At 43.9% G+C, this 13,904-nt stretch overlaps 3 protein-coding genes across 3 annotated transcripts; 2 read left to right on the top strand and 1 right to left on the bottom strand. All coding sequences in view use genetic code 11, as the record gives it.

Annotated features, from left to right (window-relative positions):
• Positions 1-575: 575 nt before the first annotated feature.
• On the bottom strand, positions 576-1,876 carry EGR_05447 (hypothetical protein; the record flags this gene model as incomplete). The annotated part of the gene is made up of 3 exons (XM_024494696.1): positions 576-668; positions 1,393-1,573; positions 1,860-1,876. The coding sequence occupies 3 exons, from the start codon at positions 1,874-1,876 to the stop codon at positions 576-578; spliced, it is 291 nt and encodes a 96-aa protein (XP_024350881.1).
• A 1,897-nt stretch (positions 1,877-3,773) lies between these two features.
• On the top strand, positions 3,774-7,080 carry EGR_05446 (hypothetical protein; the record flags this gene model as incomplete). Its single annotated transcript, XM_024494695.1, has 6 exons — positions 3,774-4,162; positions 4,229-4,742; positions 5,100-5,290; positions 5,509-5,600; positions 5,928-6,335; positions 7,004-7,080. The coding sequence occupies 6 exons, from the start codon at positions 3,774-3,776 to the stop codon at positions 7,078-7,080; spliced, it is 1,671 nt and encodes a 556-aa protein (XP_024350880.1).
• A 3,534-nt stretch (positions 7,081-10,614) lies between these two features.
• Positions 10,615-11,016, top strand: EGR_05445 (hypothetical protein; the record flags this gene model as incomplete). Its single annotated transcript, XM_024494694.1, has 1 exon — positions 10,615-11,016. One exon carries the CDS (start codon positions 10,615-10,617, stop codon positions 11,014-11,016), a length of 402 nt encoding a protein of 133 aa, XP_024350879.1.
• Between the last annotated feature and the right edge of the window lie 2,888 nt (positions 11,017-13,904).

Here is a 13,904-nt window from a genome sequence, read left to right as displayed (position 1 = left end):
ATTCACTTATGGCTTTGCATGTATTTAACTTTTACCTACTGGTCTCCATACCAATCTTGCCGCTCCTCTCCATCCCTCGCCACTCTTGTGCATGTCGCCCTGTCTAACAGCCTACCTCATCGCGCACCCACCACTTTACCCATCTAGGCATTTGTTTATCTGTGTAGGCATCCAACTACCTACACACCTGATTGCTCACTTGCTTACATGTGCCAAGTTCTCTTTCTAGGCAATTCAAGTAAAATCAGAATTCTGAAACACCTTTTTTTAGGATGGAGGGCAGCTGTGCCATCCTAAGAAGTCTGTTTTAATGGCCTAAAATTCTGCATGCTATACAGTGTGAGCCAACCGTGCCGCCGCTCAACATAACAATTCGTCCCCTCTCTTACCAGATCGCACCTCAGGTCATATGTCCATCGGGCGTTGAGGAGTAGGCGAGCATTCTACACACTGATTGAATCTTGACAGGAATGGATGACTTTTGTAACGTGAGTTGGTGACGAAACCCTCGCTACGGTCGAGACATTCAATGGTAGATAGACGGGCAGACGGATATGCGGCCATTTGAACGGCTTTCAAGCTGTGCGCCACTCCATCAAATGTCTAGCTGATGAAAGCTTGAGCATCGCATGCATGGCATCACCAGAGCGTGGAGCACTCGAAGCCTTCTGAAAGGATGAGCAGAGAGGAGCGAAGAGCAGAATCCAAAGAGCCGATTTTTACACCTCTCTTAGGGTTTGGCCCATCACTACACGGTCTCATGTCACGCGCACAAAAGCGTCATATGAACGACGTCTAGACGGATCCACGACAACCCCTAAGCGTGTAGGGTGGCCACAACTGGGGCAATTGAAAGCGCACCAGCCATTCTACTTCTGAGTGCAATACCACCACTAAAGTAGCGCCCCTCACATCTCTACGACTTTGCATGAACGACCTCAATGCCTCTAACCGTCCACCTGTCCACTCCTATCCGGTAACCCCCATTTCTTTCTCTACACTACTTATCTGTCACTGGCATCCTTATCAGCCCCTTGTTTGCTCCTAAACCTTTTGCATCTGTACCAAATGCTCGCACATGATACTCAATAAACAGCAAAAACAGTAATTACTACTCCATTTACTTTAATCACTCGCTCATTCATTCATCTCCATAGTCAGTTCAATACAAACGGCACAAAATTCGCTCATCACCTGTAGCACCCAAGGCCACGATGAAAGACATGGCCACAGATGTCAAGAAAGGCGACAGGAAGTCATGTTTAGACAGGTAGTGGAGAAAGCTAACCAGCAACAGTGGTTCAGGTGTCATTACTGAAAAGGCTGTACAATGAAAAAAAAGTTCTTTAAAATCAAACAAAAGCTCCTACAAACTACTCAGACTGAGTCCACCCTCGGCAGCTTGAGCTTAAAAAGTTCCTCTATCCACTCCTTCAGACGAGTGGCATCCGCATTGTCCGTGACATCGGGATACACGGGCACTTCATACTCTTCCACAGTTTGAGTGCCTTTGTCGACCGTGAGTAGCACATTTTCCGTCTGAGTTGACTTCCACTGCACCTCCTGCTCGTACCTCGACAAACAGACTGCTCACACTCTGTGTCCATCTTTCGACATTTACAAACGCATGATTAGCAGTGACGTCTCACTACTAGAACAGTCGAAGGCGTTGTTTCCGTCATTGATACTATTGATAGGTGAACACTAAGATATAAAAGAGCACGTAAAAGAGACTCCAGCCTTTGTAAACAAACAACATTGCTTTGGTCATGATTTAATTTGACTAGTAACACTCCTCCCACCCTGCCTGCCCATTAAAAGTACATTCCAGTAGTGGTAAGAAAATAAGCGCCACATACTCACCATCAGCACCCATAGTAACTGTTCCACTCGTGATGATAACCCAAAAACAAGGGTTACCTCCTAAATTCGGGTACAGAAGCTTCCTACCTAAGAGCTTACAGACGTAGGCTCTCTCACCCAAGAACACATGGAAATGCTGCAAAACAATACCTTGTTAAGTTTCTTATAAGGCGGTCTTCCGAAGCAGTTGGTAGGTTTTCATCTGCCTCGCTCTCGTCTGTTTCCCTAACCCCCGCCAGTTGTTACCCGCCGGGAGTATTTCCGGCAAGTGGAATCGCGCTTTCTTTACAGATAGCCAGAGTTTACGTCTTAGCGCCAAAGCCACTGACTTAAATAAGCAGAGGATGGATAAAGTGGCCATCAATACCCCTCGTGTTATTATGATGAGCACCACAAGGTAAGAGTGACTTAAACAAAAGAAACAAGATTTGGGAGGGAATGATGTCTTAGGAAACAATACAACTTCAATAGGACTTATTTATTTCAGACGATTTTCAAACGCAAATGTGACGTTTCTATGCAATTAGCATTTAAAACCCATATTTACCTAATAAAATCGACTTACCCCTAAGTCTATTATTGGGTAAGTGCTTTGCTTAAGTAAATGTCAAGACCCTTTTGCGCATTTTAGTTGTTTATTAGTATTTCTAGTCTTGGTGAATACATATTCACATAAGGCGGTTTCTAAAGGCATTTTTATTGGGGTAGGGAGTCGCTAGGTGGCAGGTGCAACCTCCTGGACGAACTAACTGACAAGTCAGAAGAGGATTATAGAAAGAATAAACATGTCGCAGTTAACTAGCAATGCTACCCTCGTTCAATAGTCAATGGTTCTTACTCTTGTCACACACTTTGACCAGATGAGAGCTTCGAAATAGAATGAAGCTGGGGCATATATAAATGCAAATGTCTGTTTTAGATTATTCGAATAGCAATTTGCTGTCACAGCGCATTTTTGGAAGGAGCCAAACAATTTCGTACAAGTAATTGTGAGCATTTTAAATGATTTATTCCCCGACTTGTTTAATGGCGAGAAAAAGTTAACAATAAGTTGAAGGGAAAAACTTTGTCTCATTGGTGTGTTGTCCGTCGCTTCCGAAAGGGCGGATTCTTGAATGCTTTTGTTCACTTATCGTTTGCTAGTTGTACAAAACTTATCACTTTGTTACTCGAATGTACATGGCCCAATTAAACTCCGCCTCGCGTATTTCAATTCGAAAGTTTTGCATAAATTTGCATTTCTGTTGCGCAGTCATGAAATATTCTTCATTTCCTTGGACCAATTATTGAACACTGTATAGTATTATCTGCCTATAATAAATTTTGGGTTCTTCCTAGCTCCTTGTCTTTATTTTTACATGCTCTTTATGGACAAATTTAACTCTGCCAATTTTTAGGCACGAGTGTTCATGTGATGCATGATGTCACCGATTAGGAAAAACTTACTTTCTTATTTCCTCCCATACCAACGTTTTTATACAACTTAAAATGGCAATTTTTTTGCAAACTAGGGTGAATGGGTGAAAATATTACCCAAAAGCGGCAATTGAGCCCGCCTAAAAAGTATAAAAACCAAACATTTGAAGCGTCCCCTCCAGAAATTCATAGAGGAGAAGGTACCGCCTTTATTGCTCAGAAGGCAACAAAATACTTATTTACTGCTATTTCTTTTTTAGCTCTAATCATTAGAAGCGATTCACCTCATCTAGCTATTCCTCGTGGTGAGTTATGGATAACTGATCTTTCATCTTTCATAGATCCCCATGTCGAAGTTAAGAACTCCACAATTTGCTTCGAAAGAGAGGCTAAGAACCTCGACTCATTATCTGGCCTCTTACTGTCTACAGAATTAAGCCCAATTGGCATGTTATCTTTCTTTGACTAAGTTTTTAGCCCAAGTAGGACGTAAAATGCCATCGTCCTCGTTCAGCACATACAATATGACCTACACCACCGAAATGGAAGAATCCTCAGGCAATGAAGACAGACCAGATGTAATACGAAACTCTCAAGGCGAAACAAAGTTTGATTTTTGTTTTTCTCCGATTCAAATGCAACGTCCAAAATCACCACAAATGATGTCAGCTGTGTATGAGGTCACCGAGCCTCTATCCGAAAGAACAAATGTTTTTGACACAAAGATGCATGCTTTGGCTAACCATAAGGAAGGTGGCATTTCACCCATTCAAAACACTCCCAAAGCGTGGCAGGTTGCAGACATTGGTGAACCAGACGACGGCGAGGTGGATGAAAATATACCGATTACTCCGAAAGACCACCTTCTAAGAAACTCAGAAAGGTATTGTTTTGCACTGCTTCTGTTCATTCCTGAGTAAAGTGGGCGGTTTTTATGCACCTGTTTAAGGATGGTATTTTTCTTCCAGTTTGACATCACGAATGGCACAATTGCTGTGGGCGCCAATGGTAAGCATGTAACGCTTATTTCTACTGAAAATGGTAATAGGAAGGTGGAAGTAGAGCTAGCGGTTAATATGAGCCCTGACTCAGCCAGCTATGGTGTTACAAAGACTGAAGTCCCCTTTTTTACTTCTCAGTGCTCACCCAGCAAGGAAATTAGTGAAGGGAGCGACGACTTCGACTGTTCTAGTGGTGAGACGTCACCACCAATCATGCGTTTGTACATGCCCAAAGATGGACACGGAGTGCGAGCAGTTTGCTCGCCGAGGTACGAGCAGGAGGTGCAGTGGAAGTCAACTCAGACGGAAAATGTGCTACTCACGGTCGACAAAGGCACTCAAACTGTGGAAGAGTGTGAAGTGCCCGTGTATCCCGATGTCACGGACAATGCGGATGCCACTCGTCTGAAGGAGTGGATAGAGGAACTCTTTAAGCACAAGCTACCGAGGGCAGATTCACAGGTAGAGTAATATCAAGTGGGGCTTTTGTTAGACCTTAAGGGACTTTTGTAAGCCCGTTTCGTTGCATAATGTTGCCAAAATTCTTTGTACCTCCAAATCAACAAATTTTGTTCATAAAACAAGTGTTTGATCATCTAAATTTTGTCAAGAGAAGGAATTTAAGTGAAATAATCTAAAGACCTTACTTACGGTTAGATCGGACTCTTCTATCTTTCTTGGATAATAAAAAGTGCTAATTGAGCCAAATATCAAGGTATAACATAAGGACCAAATACGGCTGGCTTTGGTGAGGCAAAAAGCACACTGAGAAATGCCAACAAGTTACCCCTAACTGGAGGGACTTTTGGTGTGAAGAAGAATTCCAATGCAAGGCAAAAGTTGGGCGCAATCGCCGGATTTACAGCAGACTACATTGTGCGGACGGCAGAGGCGGATGATGGACCCACGCTCCAGGTGGACACAGGCCATGCACAGCTTACAGTTCCTTGTACAGATAACTGCACTGCCATCACCAAAACGGAAGCAGTTGACCTCCAGGGAGTAGCAGAGTTCGTGCTGCATGCCACATCCTCTTTGAGAGGAAAAAAAGTGGATTGACAGTAAGGCGTCTTTAAGGCAGCAGATATTTACGTTTTACCTAAATTTACTTCAGTAGGGTATTCATGGTAGACGTTTAAGTTGATGATGACCTTTTTTTCACAAAAATTGCTCCCAACTTACAGGACTGCTTGTGCTTTTTGACTGATATCTCTGAACATGCCATCAGAGTTTCGTCCCCTTCTTATACGGCCATCGATGAGGGAAGGAATGAGCAAAAGGATAAGGCAATTCAAGAGGCTCATGGTAGCCTTGATTTTGGTAGACAGGCTAGTTTGAATCAACTGTATCGATCACACGGTGACAGGTTGGAGGGAGTTTGTCAACTCCATCTCCCTCGTCAAGAATTTGTTGCAAAATAGGGCATATGTGTACACCTTTTCCAAATTGTTAAAAATATTTCTGAAGTTAGTTTAGCAAGTTTGAATGAAAATCATAAAACTGAGTAAATGCATTTTTTTACAAGAGGTCAACGTCATCCAATTAGAGTACAACCATGACGTGTGTTGTTTATGTTGACAAGACAAGAAAAATCGATACATACTGTTTAAATCTACCAATAAATTTATTTTCCGTGTCATTTTAAAGTAAAGATGGACCAAAAGATTATCTACGTTATAATTGCCATCATATCAGCAATTCTCTTCTTCTTTGCCATCGGTTTTAACGGTTGGTCATGTGGAGGCAGTATTTTCAGTGACACTTGTCTCATCTCGACGGTGAATGAGGTGACGGGCGCCCTCCTCCTGACAGCTGGGCTTTTAGTTCTGCTTGGTGGTATATTTTTGATTGTGCTAGTTGTCAAAGGTGACACGTGGGCCAACATTGTCGCCACGGTGGTTGTGATTATTGCGGCCCTCCTGTCATTGGCTGGGGTCCTCTACTACCTGGATCAACGCGAATTGTGGTCACCTTTCTTGGCCTCGGTTGCCATGTCCTTCACCATGGCCTTGGCTGCTATTCTTGTGGCTGATTTGGCTACGGGTGGAGGGAGGAGTAAGTAAATAAAGTTGATGGAGTGGGAATTACTGCTTTTGACGTTGGGTCAGGGGTTTTTTGGGGAATTATAAGGCGAGTTGTGATTGCTGCATGCAAGTGCGGAGTGGGTGAAGAGCTCAACATGATGTCCGAATGAATGAAGAGAAAGTAGGGATTGAAAGCTATCATAAACGGGGACGGATGGACAGTTGGATGGGCTCAGAATGAATGGGTATATGCCGTCCCAGAAAAAGGCGGCTCCTCCTCCACCAATTGTTGTTTTCTCTCCTCTGGTTGCCTTCTTTGGAGTGTAGGTAGCCACCTTTTGAGTCACCAAATCAGATCGGCATTCGTGTTGCCATGAGTGCTGTTGCTGTTGCTTCTCTAGTAGCCGGAGTTGCCCATCATGTCAAACGGGACAAGGTGGAATAAGCGCTGTTGTCTGCTTGACCTCTTTTTTCGCCCGGTCCCGTGTTCTTCCGTCTGGTAGTGCAACCGAGTGCCAACCGCTTAGCCGAACAATCCTACACTTGACATTTCATTGTAAAAATTGATCTTCTTCAGTGCTTGCGCCTTCACCTGCGCAGAAGCTCGTCGAACGGTATTTGCTTGTTAAACCATCAACATCCCATCCAATCGCATTAAGCCAAAAGTTTGTCGAATTTCTCGTTCCAACCGGACTAAAGGCAATGATAAGGATGCGCCCATCTGTGGAATGCTAGCCTTCATTCCTGTTCTCCCGTTAGCTTTCTTCCTCCTTTGAACAGCCCCTATCAGATGGCAGGCAAATAAACCCGATGGTTGTACTTTGAGCTCGTCCATTGTGAAGCCTTCTTTGACCTCTTGAGAAGGCATGGTTGCAAAGCCCACCCCTCTCTTCCCTCTCAAATGTGTAGACAAATTCTTGGGACTAAAAAACCCTCCCAGGTAGACGAATTACGCTCCGGAGGATGGTTTAGACTTCGATAGAGTGGATCGTTGTACAAAGGGAACAACTCCCAATCAGATTCAACTCAAATGCCAAGACAGATCGACCCACGACATCATCTAAGTGATGGAATCTTTGGGAGCCGTCAAACATTCTCAATTTATAATTTGTATTTTTTCCCACATATAGCAAAAAAAGCTTCACTTGACTGATTTAGCCTGCGAAATGAGCTTTGACTGGCCCCAGTAAACGAAGCGACACCTCATTGGCTAGCTTAAAGCGGTCCCCTTAATATCCCTCCCCCCTCCCCCGCCACAATGATCATCGAAGTAGCCTTCTTCTTCTTGCTGTAAATAGACTGCTTCAACAACTTTTCTGGTAATTAAAGTTAATAAAGACGGATTTCGTTACCATATTAATCACATTTCAATCAAGATGCAGAGGTCGGTAGAAGTAACTACTCAAATACACAGGTAGTAGCGCGCACCCTACTTATTTGCAAATCAGTAGTATTTTTTTGGAGGGAAATCAGCCTCTTGAACATTGTAGTGTATTTTAGCTTCCAGTAAGTGGAATTAAACATAAAAACCATACACAAGTAAGTTCTTCAGAATATCTAGTACCTACTTCATTTTCTCCTGTTTTCTCTCTGCATTTTCCCGTTTTTTTATCCGATTTCCTCTGTAGTTCAAGCAAAAAAATTGTGCCGTTTTCAAACACGAGTGTGAGTGTGTGTGTATGGCATCACCTCACAGGTTTAGTCGACAGTGAAGAAGTGCTTGACAAACCCCACAAAGCGCCTGATCGATGCGTTGGATGGTCTCCTTTCAGGCAGGTGACTTAAATCATGAGTCGTGTGTGTGTGCTTGCATGGCCTTGTGAGGCATTGGAGAAGCACTGGTGTGTAAAATAAAGACAAAAAAAAAAAAAAAAAAATAAAATCGCACATTCTTTCATGATTTCACATTAAGAGATGGGTCAATGGCATTGCTTCCTTCATCTTTACATATATTTTCTTTCAAGATATATTAAAATGTTTTTAAATCTATAGCACCTTAATATCATAAGCTAAAAAATGTCACCAAAATTGCGTTAATTTTTAATAAAAGGTCAAGGGTCTATGTGGTTGAAAGGGCGATGTGAGCACCTTGAGGATGGCGAGATTCTGCACAGGCTATGAGAACCTGGCACAGGGTGGAATTTTAACAGGCACAGGTTTTATGCCCCAATTATGTTTCTCCCTACAAGAAGTAATTGCTTCATAAAATTGTTGCCTACTCAAACTTTTGTTTCTTTCTAGCCCTAAAATGTTATGTACGTGGGGAGGAGAGAGGTGATTGAAGGATTGGGAAGTAAAGACGTAAACAGGTAGGTGAAAAGCTCGACAGATCGACATAACGGTAAATTGAAAATGGGTCGGAGGAGGGTAAGACGGATCACCGAGTAGAGTAGTGAATAAAAAATGTCTTTTTTAGCTATGCGATTTAACTGACATAAAAGGGTGATCGAACTGGATATTTATCCACCCATTGGAAGTCACTTTGATGGGTGGATGAACATTAAGGTGAAGTGAGATTTTACAAGACAAGCCGTGAGGGGTGTTTGCGTGCACGCACGCGACCAATGGCAAAGCTGGCGGTGGTAGAGCCCGAGGGGGGGAGGGTACAGCAATGGGTGCGGCGTCGTGCCTCCTCCCTCCTCTTCGGCCTACCACAACTGTATAACACCAAAGCGATCAAGTCTAGCTCCGCTTAAACTTTTTTTGACATCTCAGTCCATCATTAACAGAGGGGTAGAAAGGCAGGCCGTCAGATAGATTAGACGGAAAGAAAAAAGAAAAACCTAATAAACATTAAACCACAACCAAGTGGGAGTTGGTAAATTCTTCCGCAATGCTTGTCGGTTGATTTATGTGATTCAATTTTATGTGAAAGTAGGCCCCACAAACTTCAGCACTGTTAATCACATGAAGGTAACTGAGGTTATCCTTCACTTTTATTGCTGTTGATCCTAAAAATGAGTAAATTTAGGTACTTATTGTTACCTGTCAAATCGAGGCATCTATTTGTAGCTGTCATGGGCAGTTTGTAGGTATGGTGTTCTGGCTAGGCAAAAACCTTTCAAAATCAAATTTTTATCTCTGTCATTTTTCTTCTCCTCAGCAAGGGACAGCCGAATCACGGGATCATTGACTGGACAGTGGAGTTCCTCGACTTGACGATCGTAGCATCACTACCACCCACATGACCATGACCTTTAGGTTGTAACAATTAGGAGGTTGAGCCACTTTTGGTGAGGACACGCATCTGAATCACCGTGAGTCATTGCCAGCTGTTTGTTCCCTATTTTATCCGTCCTGGTGCAACTGCGACGTTCAGTGGGATTCTTTCCTGTGTATCCATTTCCCGATGTGCGGCTAGACATCCACTCGGAGGGATTAGACGTTTTCCTTGAGTCGCTGGTAAAGTCTTCATACAATAAAGCATTATCAGAGCTGTCATCCCGGTGCGGTGGCACAACCAACTGTTCCACACTAACTGAATGTTCACAGGACGTGAGGTGGTGACGGAACCATCGCAACGTTGAGATCATCACTCTCAGGTAGACACACAAACTGACATATGACTACTCGACCGTCTCTCAAACTTCACCCCAATCCATCAAATGTCCAACTGACGCTGACCCGTCACACGCACGTACACGCACGCTACGATCATCGCCTGTCAGTTTGATAAGAACAGTATTTAGACGGGTTTATGGTAAAAACATTTACACGTGGACGTATGGGGCGCTTATAAAGAAAAAGAAGTAAAAACACACCTGCTACTCTACTTCTGCATGGGACACCACCACAAAAGGATCACCAAAATTATACCTCTAAAATTGGAGACTCCGGCCTTACTTAAATCCACATCGTTTAATTGGTGTGCTTAACCACCCGAGCAATTACCATCATCGGTGCATGACCCTCTACCACTGCCGATATCCGCGATCCTCCTCTCCACAATCTCGCCCTCAGTTATGATGCATCCAGGTTGGGGGTACATTTGGAAGCACCATAGTTGATCCAACGGCATCAATACCAGTCCTGTCAGATTCAAGGCCAACTTTAAATGACTTCAGCTTTAAGTGCTCAAATTTATAGCTATGACTAATGCCACAATTTACCACTTAAACCGTAAAGGGTGATTGAATTTCTGGACTAATTTTAGTGCCTCGATGGAAAATTGACACTAATTTGGTGCGCAGTAACATATATGCCTCCCAGGCCAATGAAAGTGGGGTAAAAATGGCGGTTTGCCATTATAAAATAAATATACCGAGCCCTGTTGGCAGATTCACGACGTTGTGCCCACTAGTTGAAAAGAAATGGATCGGAGAGTCGCCTACATTATCATTGCCTTGGTGGCAGCTATTCTTTTCTTCGTGGCGATAGGATACAACGGTTGGGGATGCGGAGATGGCATTCTTGGGCCTAATTGCCTCCGAAGCAAGGTGAATGAAGTAACCGGTGCCCTTCTCCTCACCGCCGGTTTACTCGTCCTCATCGCGGTCGTCTTCCTCATCCTCCTCGTGGCTACAGAAACCAGCTGGAGCGAGATTGCCTCCACTGTCATTGCCACCCTCGCTGCAATCATAGCCCTCGCCGGGGTTTTCTACTACCTTGATCACAGACAAATCTGGTCACCCTTCATTGCCACTATTGCCATGTCTCTCACTGTCGCGCTGGCGGCAATTCTACTGTTCGATCTTATCACCAGCAATACCTAAATCAACTCGTCGTATCTTATATCATCTTTGCCAATTAAAATTCATTCATAAATAATTCACACGCATTCTTCCCTTTTTCTGTTTTAAATGCCGGTCATGAGGAATGGGGTGAGAAGTCACCAAAATTTTCGTTTAAATTAACATTTAAGAATTATCCGATCGGTTGGAAACCTCCATCGGGTAGTAGTAGGCCTGGCTGTAAACTTCGGGGACAAAAAGTATAAGGCACAGCAGCAAAGATATGTCCACGTCTCCTTGGAAAGTTGGTTGAATGAGTACCATGAGTGACAGGTAATCAAAACATGTCTACTTTATGAATGCAGTTGGTTGTCCCCTTTCCCTCGGCTCCTCCTTCTAAAGGCGTAAAAGCGTCATGCAAAAGGTGTTGGAAGACATTTTCAGGAGGTTGATGTCTGTGGTAATAAAACCTCGCACACAGAAAATTTAAAGGAAAAAGCAATAAAAGTGAGTGGCGTGATCCTGGTGGTCAATCAGCTCAATGAAAGAGAGTTGCATCACATTGCACAGCACAGAAGATGCAGTGTAAGCGATCGTGCAACAATTGGTTTGCCGTCCACACTCCGTGGAGAGGGTGAAGTGATGGGGATCATCAGACGAATGATTGTCACAGACCTACAAAAAGGAGATTATCATCTGCAAGGCGGGGGCGGAAGCGAAGGAGACGGGGATGGGGAGGAGAAGGGGGTGGAGAAATGACCCCTGACTTAGAAGGCGACGCCTTCGAAAGAACTAAAGAACACTTAGTTGGCTACATCAAAATGGTCAATTCACTAGCCATGGCCGAATGTGTGTGGGGGGGGATGCTGGGTAGCGGAGGGATGTCGTAGTTTGCTCACCTCAGGATCAAAGTGACGAGGGTACTTCCACTCGACGCAGCTCAAGGACATGCAGAAGAAGGTTCCGTTGTCGAAAGACTATGCGTGAATACATCCCAAATTTGACAATAAAAAGGAGGGAAGTAGAGAATAAGAAGAGGCGAAACAGCCTCCTCTTCCCTCTCCTCACTCTCCGCGTATATCCACATTTTCGTAACTAGTGGTTCTGCGGTTCAACTCAGATCCTGTCGAAATCTCATTAGAAGGGAATGAAGTTAAAATCAGAAGAAAGGGCATTCTATATTGACGCCTTTTTTTGCCATTGCCCACGTTTCAACTGCGGGTGTCTTATGTGAGAATGCGGTGACTGGCGCATGACGGAACAACCAAGGACGGTCTGCTCTGGAGTAGTTGTGGTATATTGTTTAAGCGAGGCTAGTTAAGAGATCATAAAGACCAAGAGCAGGGCAAGGTGGTTATTTATTCAGACGATTGAAAGAAGGGCGTTCTCTGGAATTGTAGAAATTCCCTCAATCAGCCACCAATCATGTGGTAAGTCACACTTGTTCTCGACACCACGCAAAACTCAAGGCCACTTGCATGGTAGAACAGACAGGTAAAAAATAGCATTGAATGCAGAACTGGAGGTGGGTGGAGGCACCTTCGCCTTCTACTTAACCGGTACTGGCACTTCTCCACCCGCATAACAACTGTGGGAATCGCAAACTACCTTTTGTCACTTCCGGCTCCAGTGGATGACACTAAATGAAGCCGTCTATCCTAATCTGGCCCCTACTATCCAGGAAGAGGCAAGTACTTAAGCTCACTGCGCCACCTTCTCTAAGTGAGGCAACCCAATTCTTCTGAAGATGAAGTAAAACAACTCCCTTTAGCCGTTATTCGGAACGAGACAATGAGATAGGGTAATTTAAGATGAGACAAGATGCAACATAACGAAGCGGATAAATCGAGATGTTGTGATTGTCGAGGGCCAGGAGCCTCGGATGTTTTAACGACTGCGTCGATTTGGTGACACATTTAACAGCTACCTTAATACCTGTCCACTGTCAACTGAAACACCACAGCATGTCTCCTCACAACATTTAGTCACCAGAAAATACCTGTTTCAACTCGCATTCCTTTTTGTCGTCTCAGCAGGGAGTGATTCTTCAGACAGTTAATGACGATGGCCATATACCCGTCAGCCTTCACATCCTCCTCACATGCATCATACCTCCTATTAGACCAGCATCGACGCCTAGAGGTGCTTATAAACTCACCAATCAACACTGGCATTTCTCTGTTTTTGGAAGGTTTTGAATGTGCTACTCTCCTTGTGCCTCCTTCTCAAACATTCCTGGCAAAATCTGGCACTTCATGCCTTAATGAGCTTCTCCTGACTGAGCAGTACTGTGTTCTGATGTACTTTGATAGTATGCCAATGCTAACGCAACCTCTTAACTCATTCAGTATGCTCCTTCACCCCATAGTCACGCCAATGGCATGGAATGGAAACCTCTCCCCTCGTGGTGTGGACTCCAGTATACCAGGCAGGGCAGGGAAAGTGATGCCATGCACCTGTCGGGTGTCAGGATGGCTCATTTCTGTTTTAAGTCGTCTGACTTCGCTCTACACCACTTATGAAAGCGTCTTCCCTACTGTCTTCTGGAAGGCTTTCAAAGATTGCATCTCTTCCACCTGTCAGTTAAAAAACTTCAGGTATTATCACACCACAAAACGGAGTTGTGCAATTACGCCATATTCACACACTTAAAGTTATATTTTATAAGGGAGGTGGAAAAGATGGGAAGCTTTCTTTAAATCTTTTTTTGATTTACATTCATTGGTGTGTTTTTGACAACTTGGCACCCATACAGGACTGCCAAAGGCAAAAACACAGATCAGGGGGGCAAATGGCAAGATTTATTCAATAACACAATGAGAAAGCCTAAAGCAGAAAATCCGAGGCAAGGCAGAAATACAATAGAAGTGGAAGAAGCGAATCGTTGATGCAAATTGATAAGGCAAGTACCTTGAGGCCTGATGAGGCAA

This window comes from Echinococcus granulosus, assembly GCF_000524195.1.
Source record: "Echinococcus granulosus chromosome Unknown EG_S00040, whole genome shotgun sequence".
NCBI lineage: Eukaryota > Metazoa > Platyhelminthes > Cestoda > Cyclophyllidea > Taeniidae > Echinococcus > Echinococcus granulosus.
This window is presented reverse-complemented; position numbering and strand designations above follow the sequence as displayed.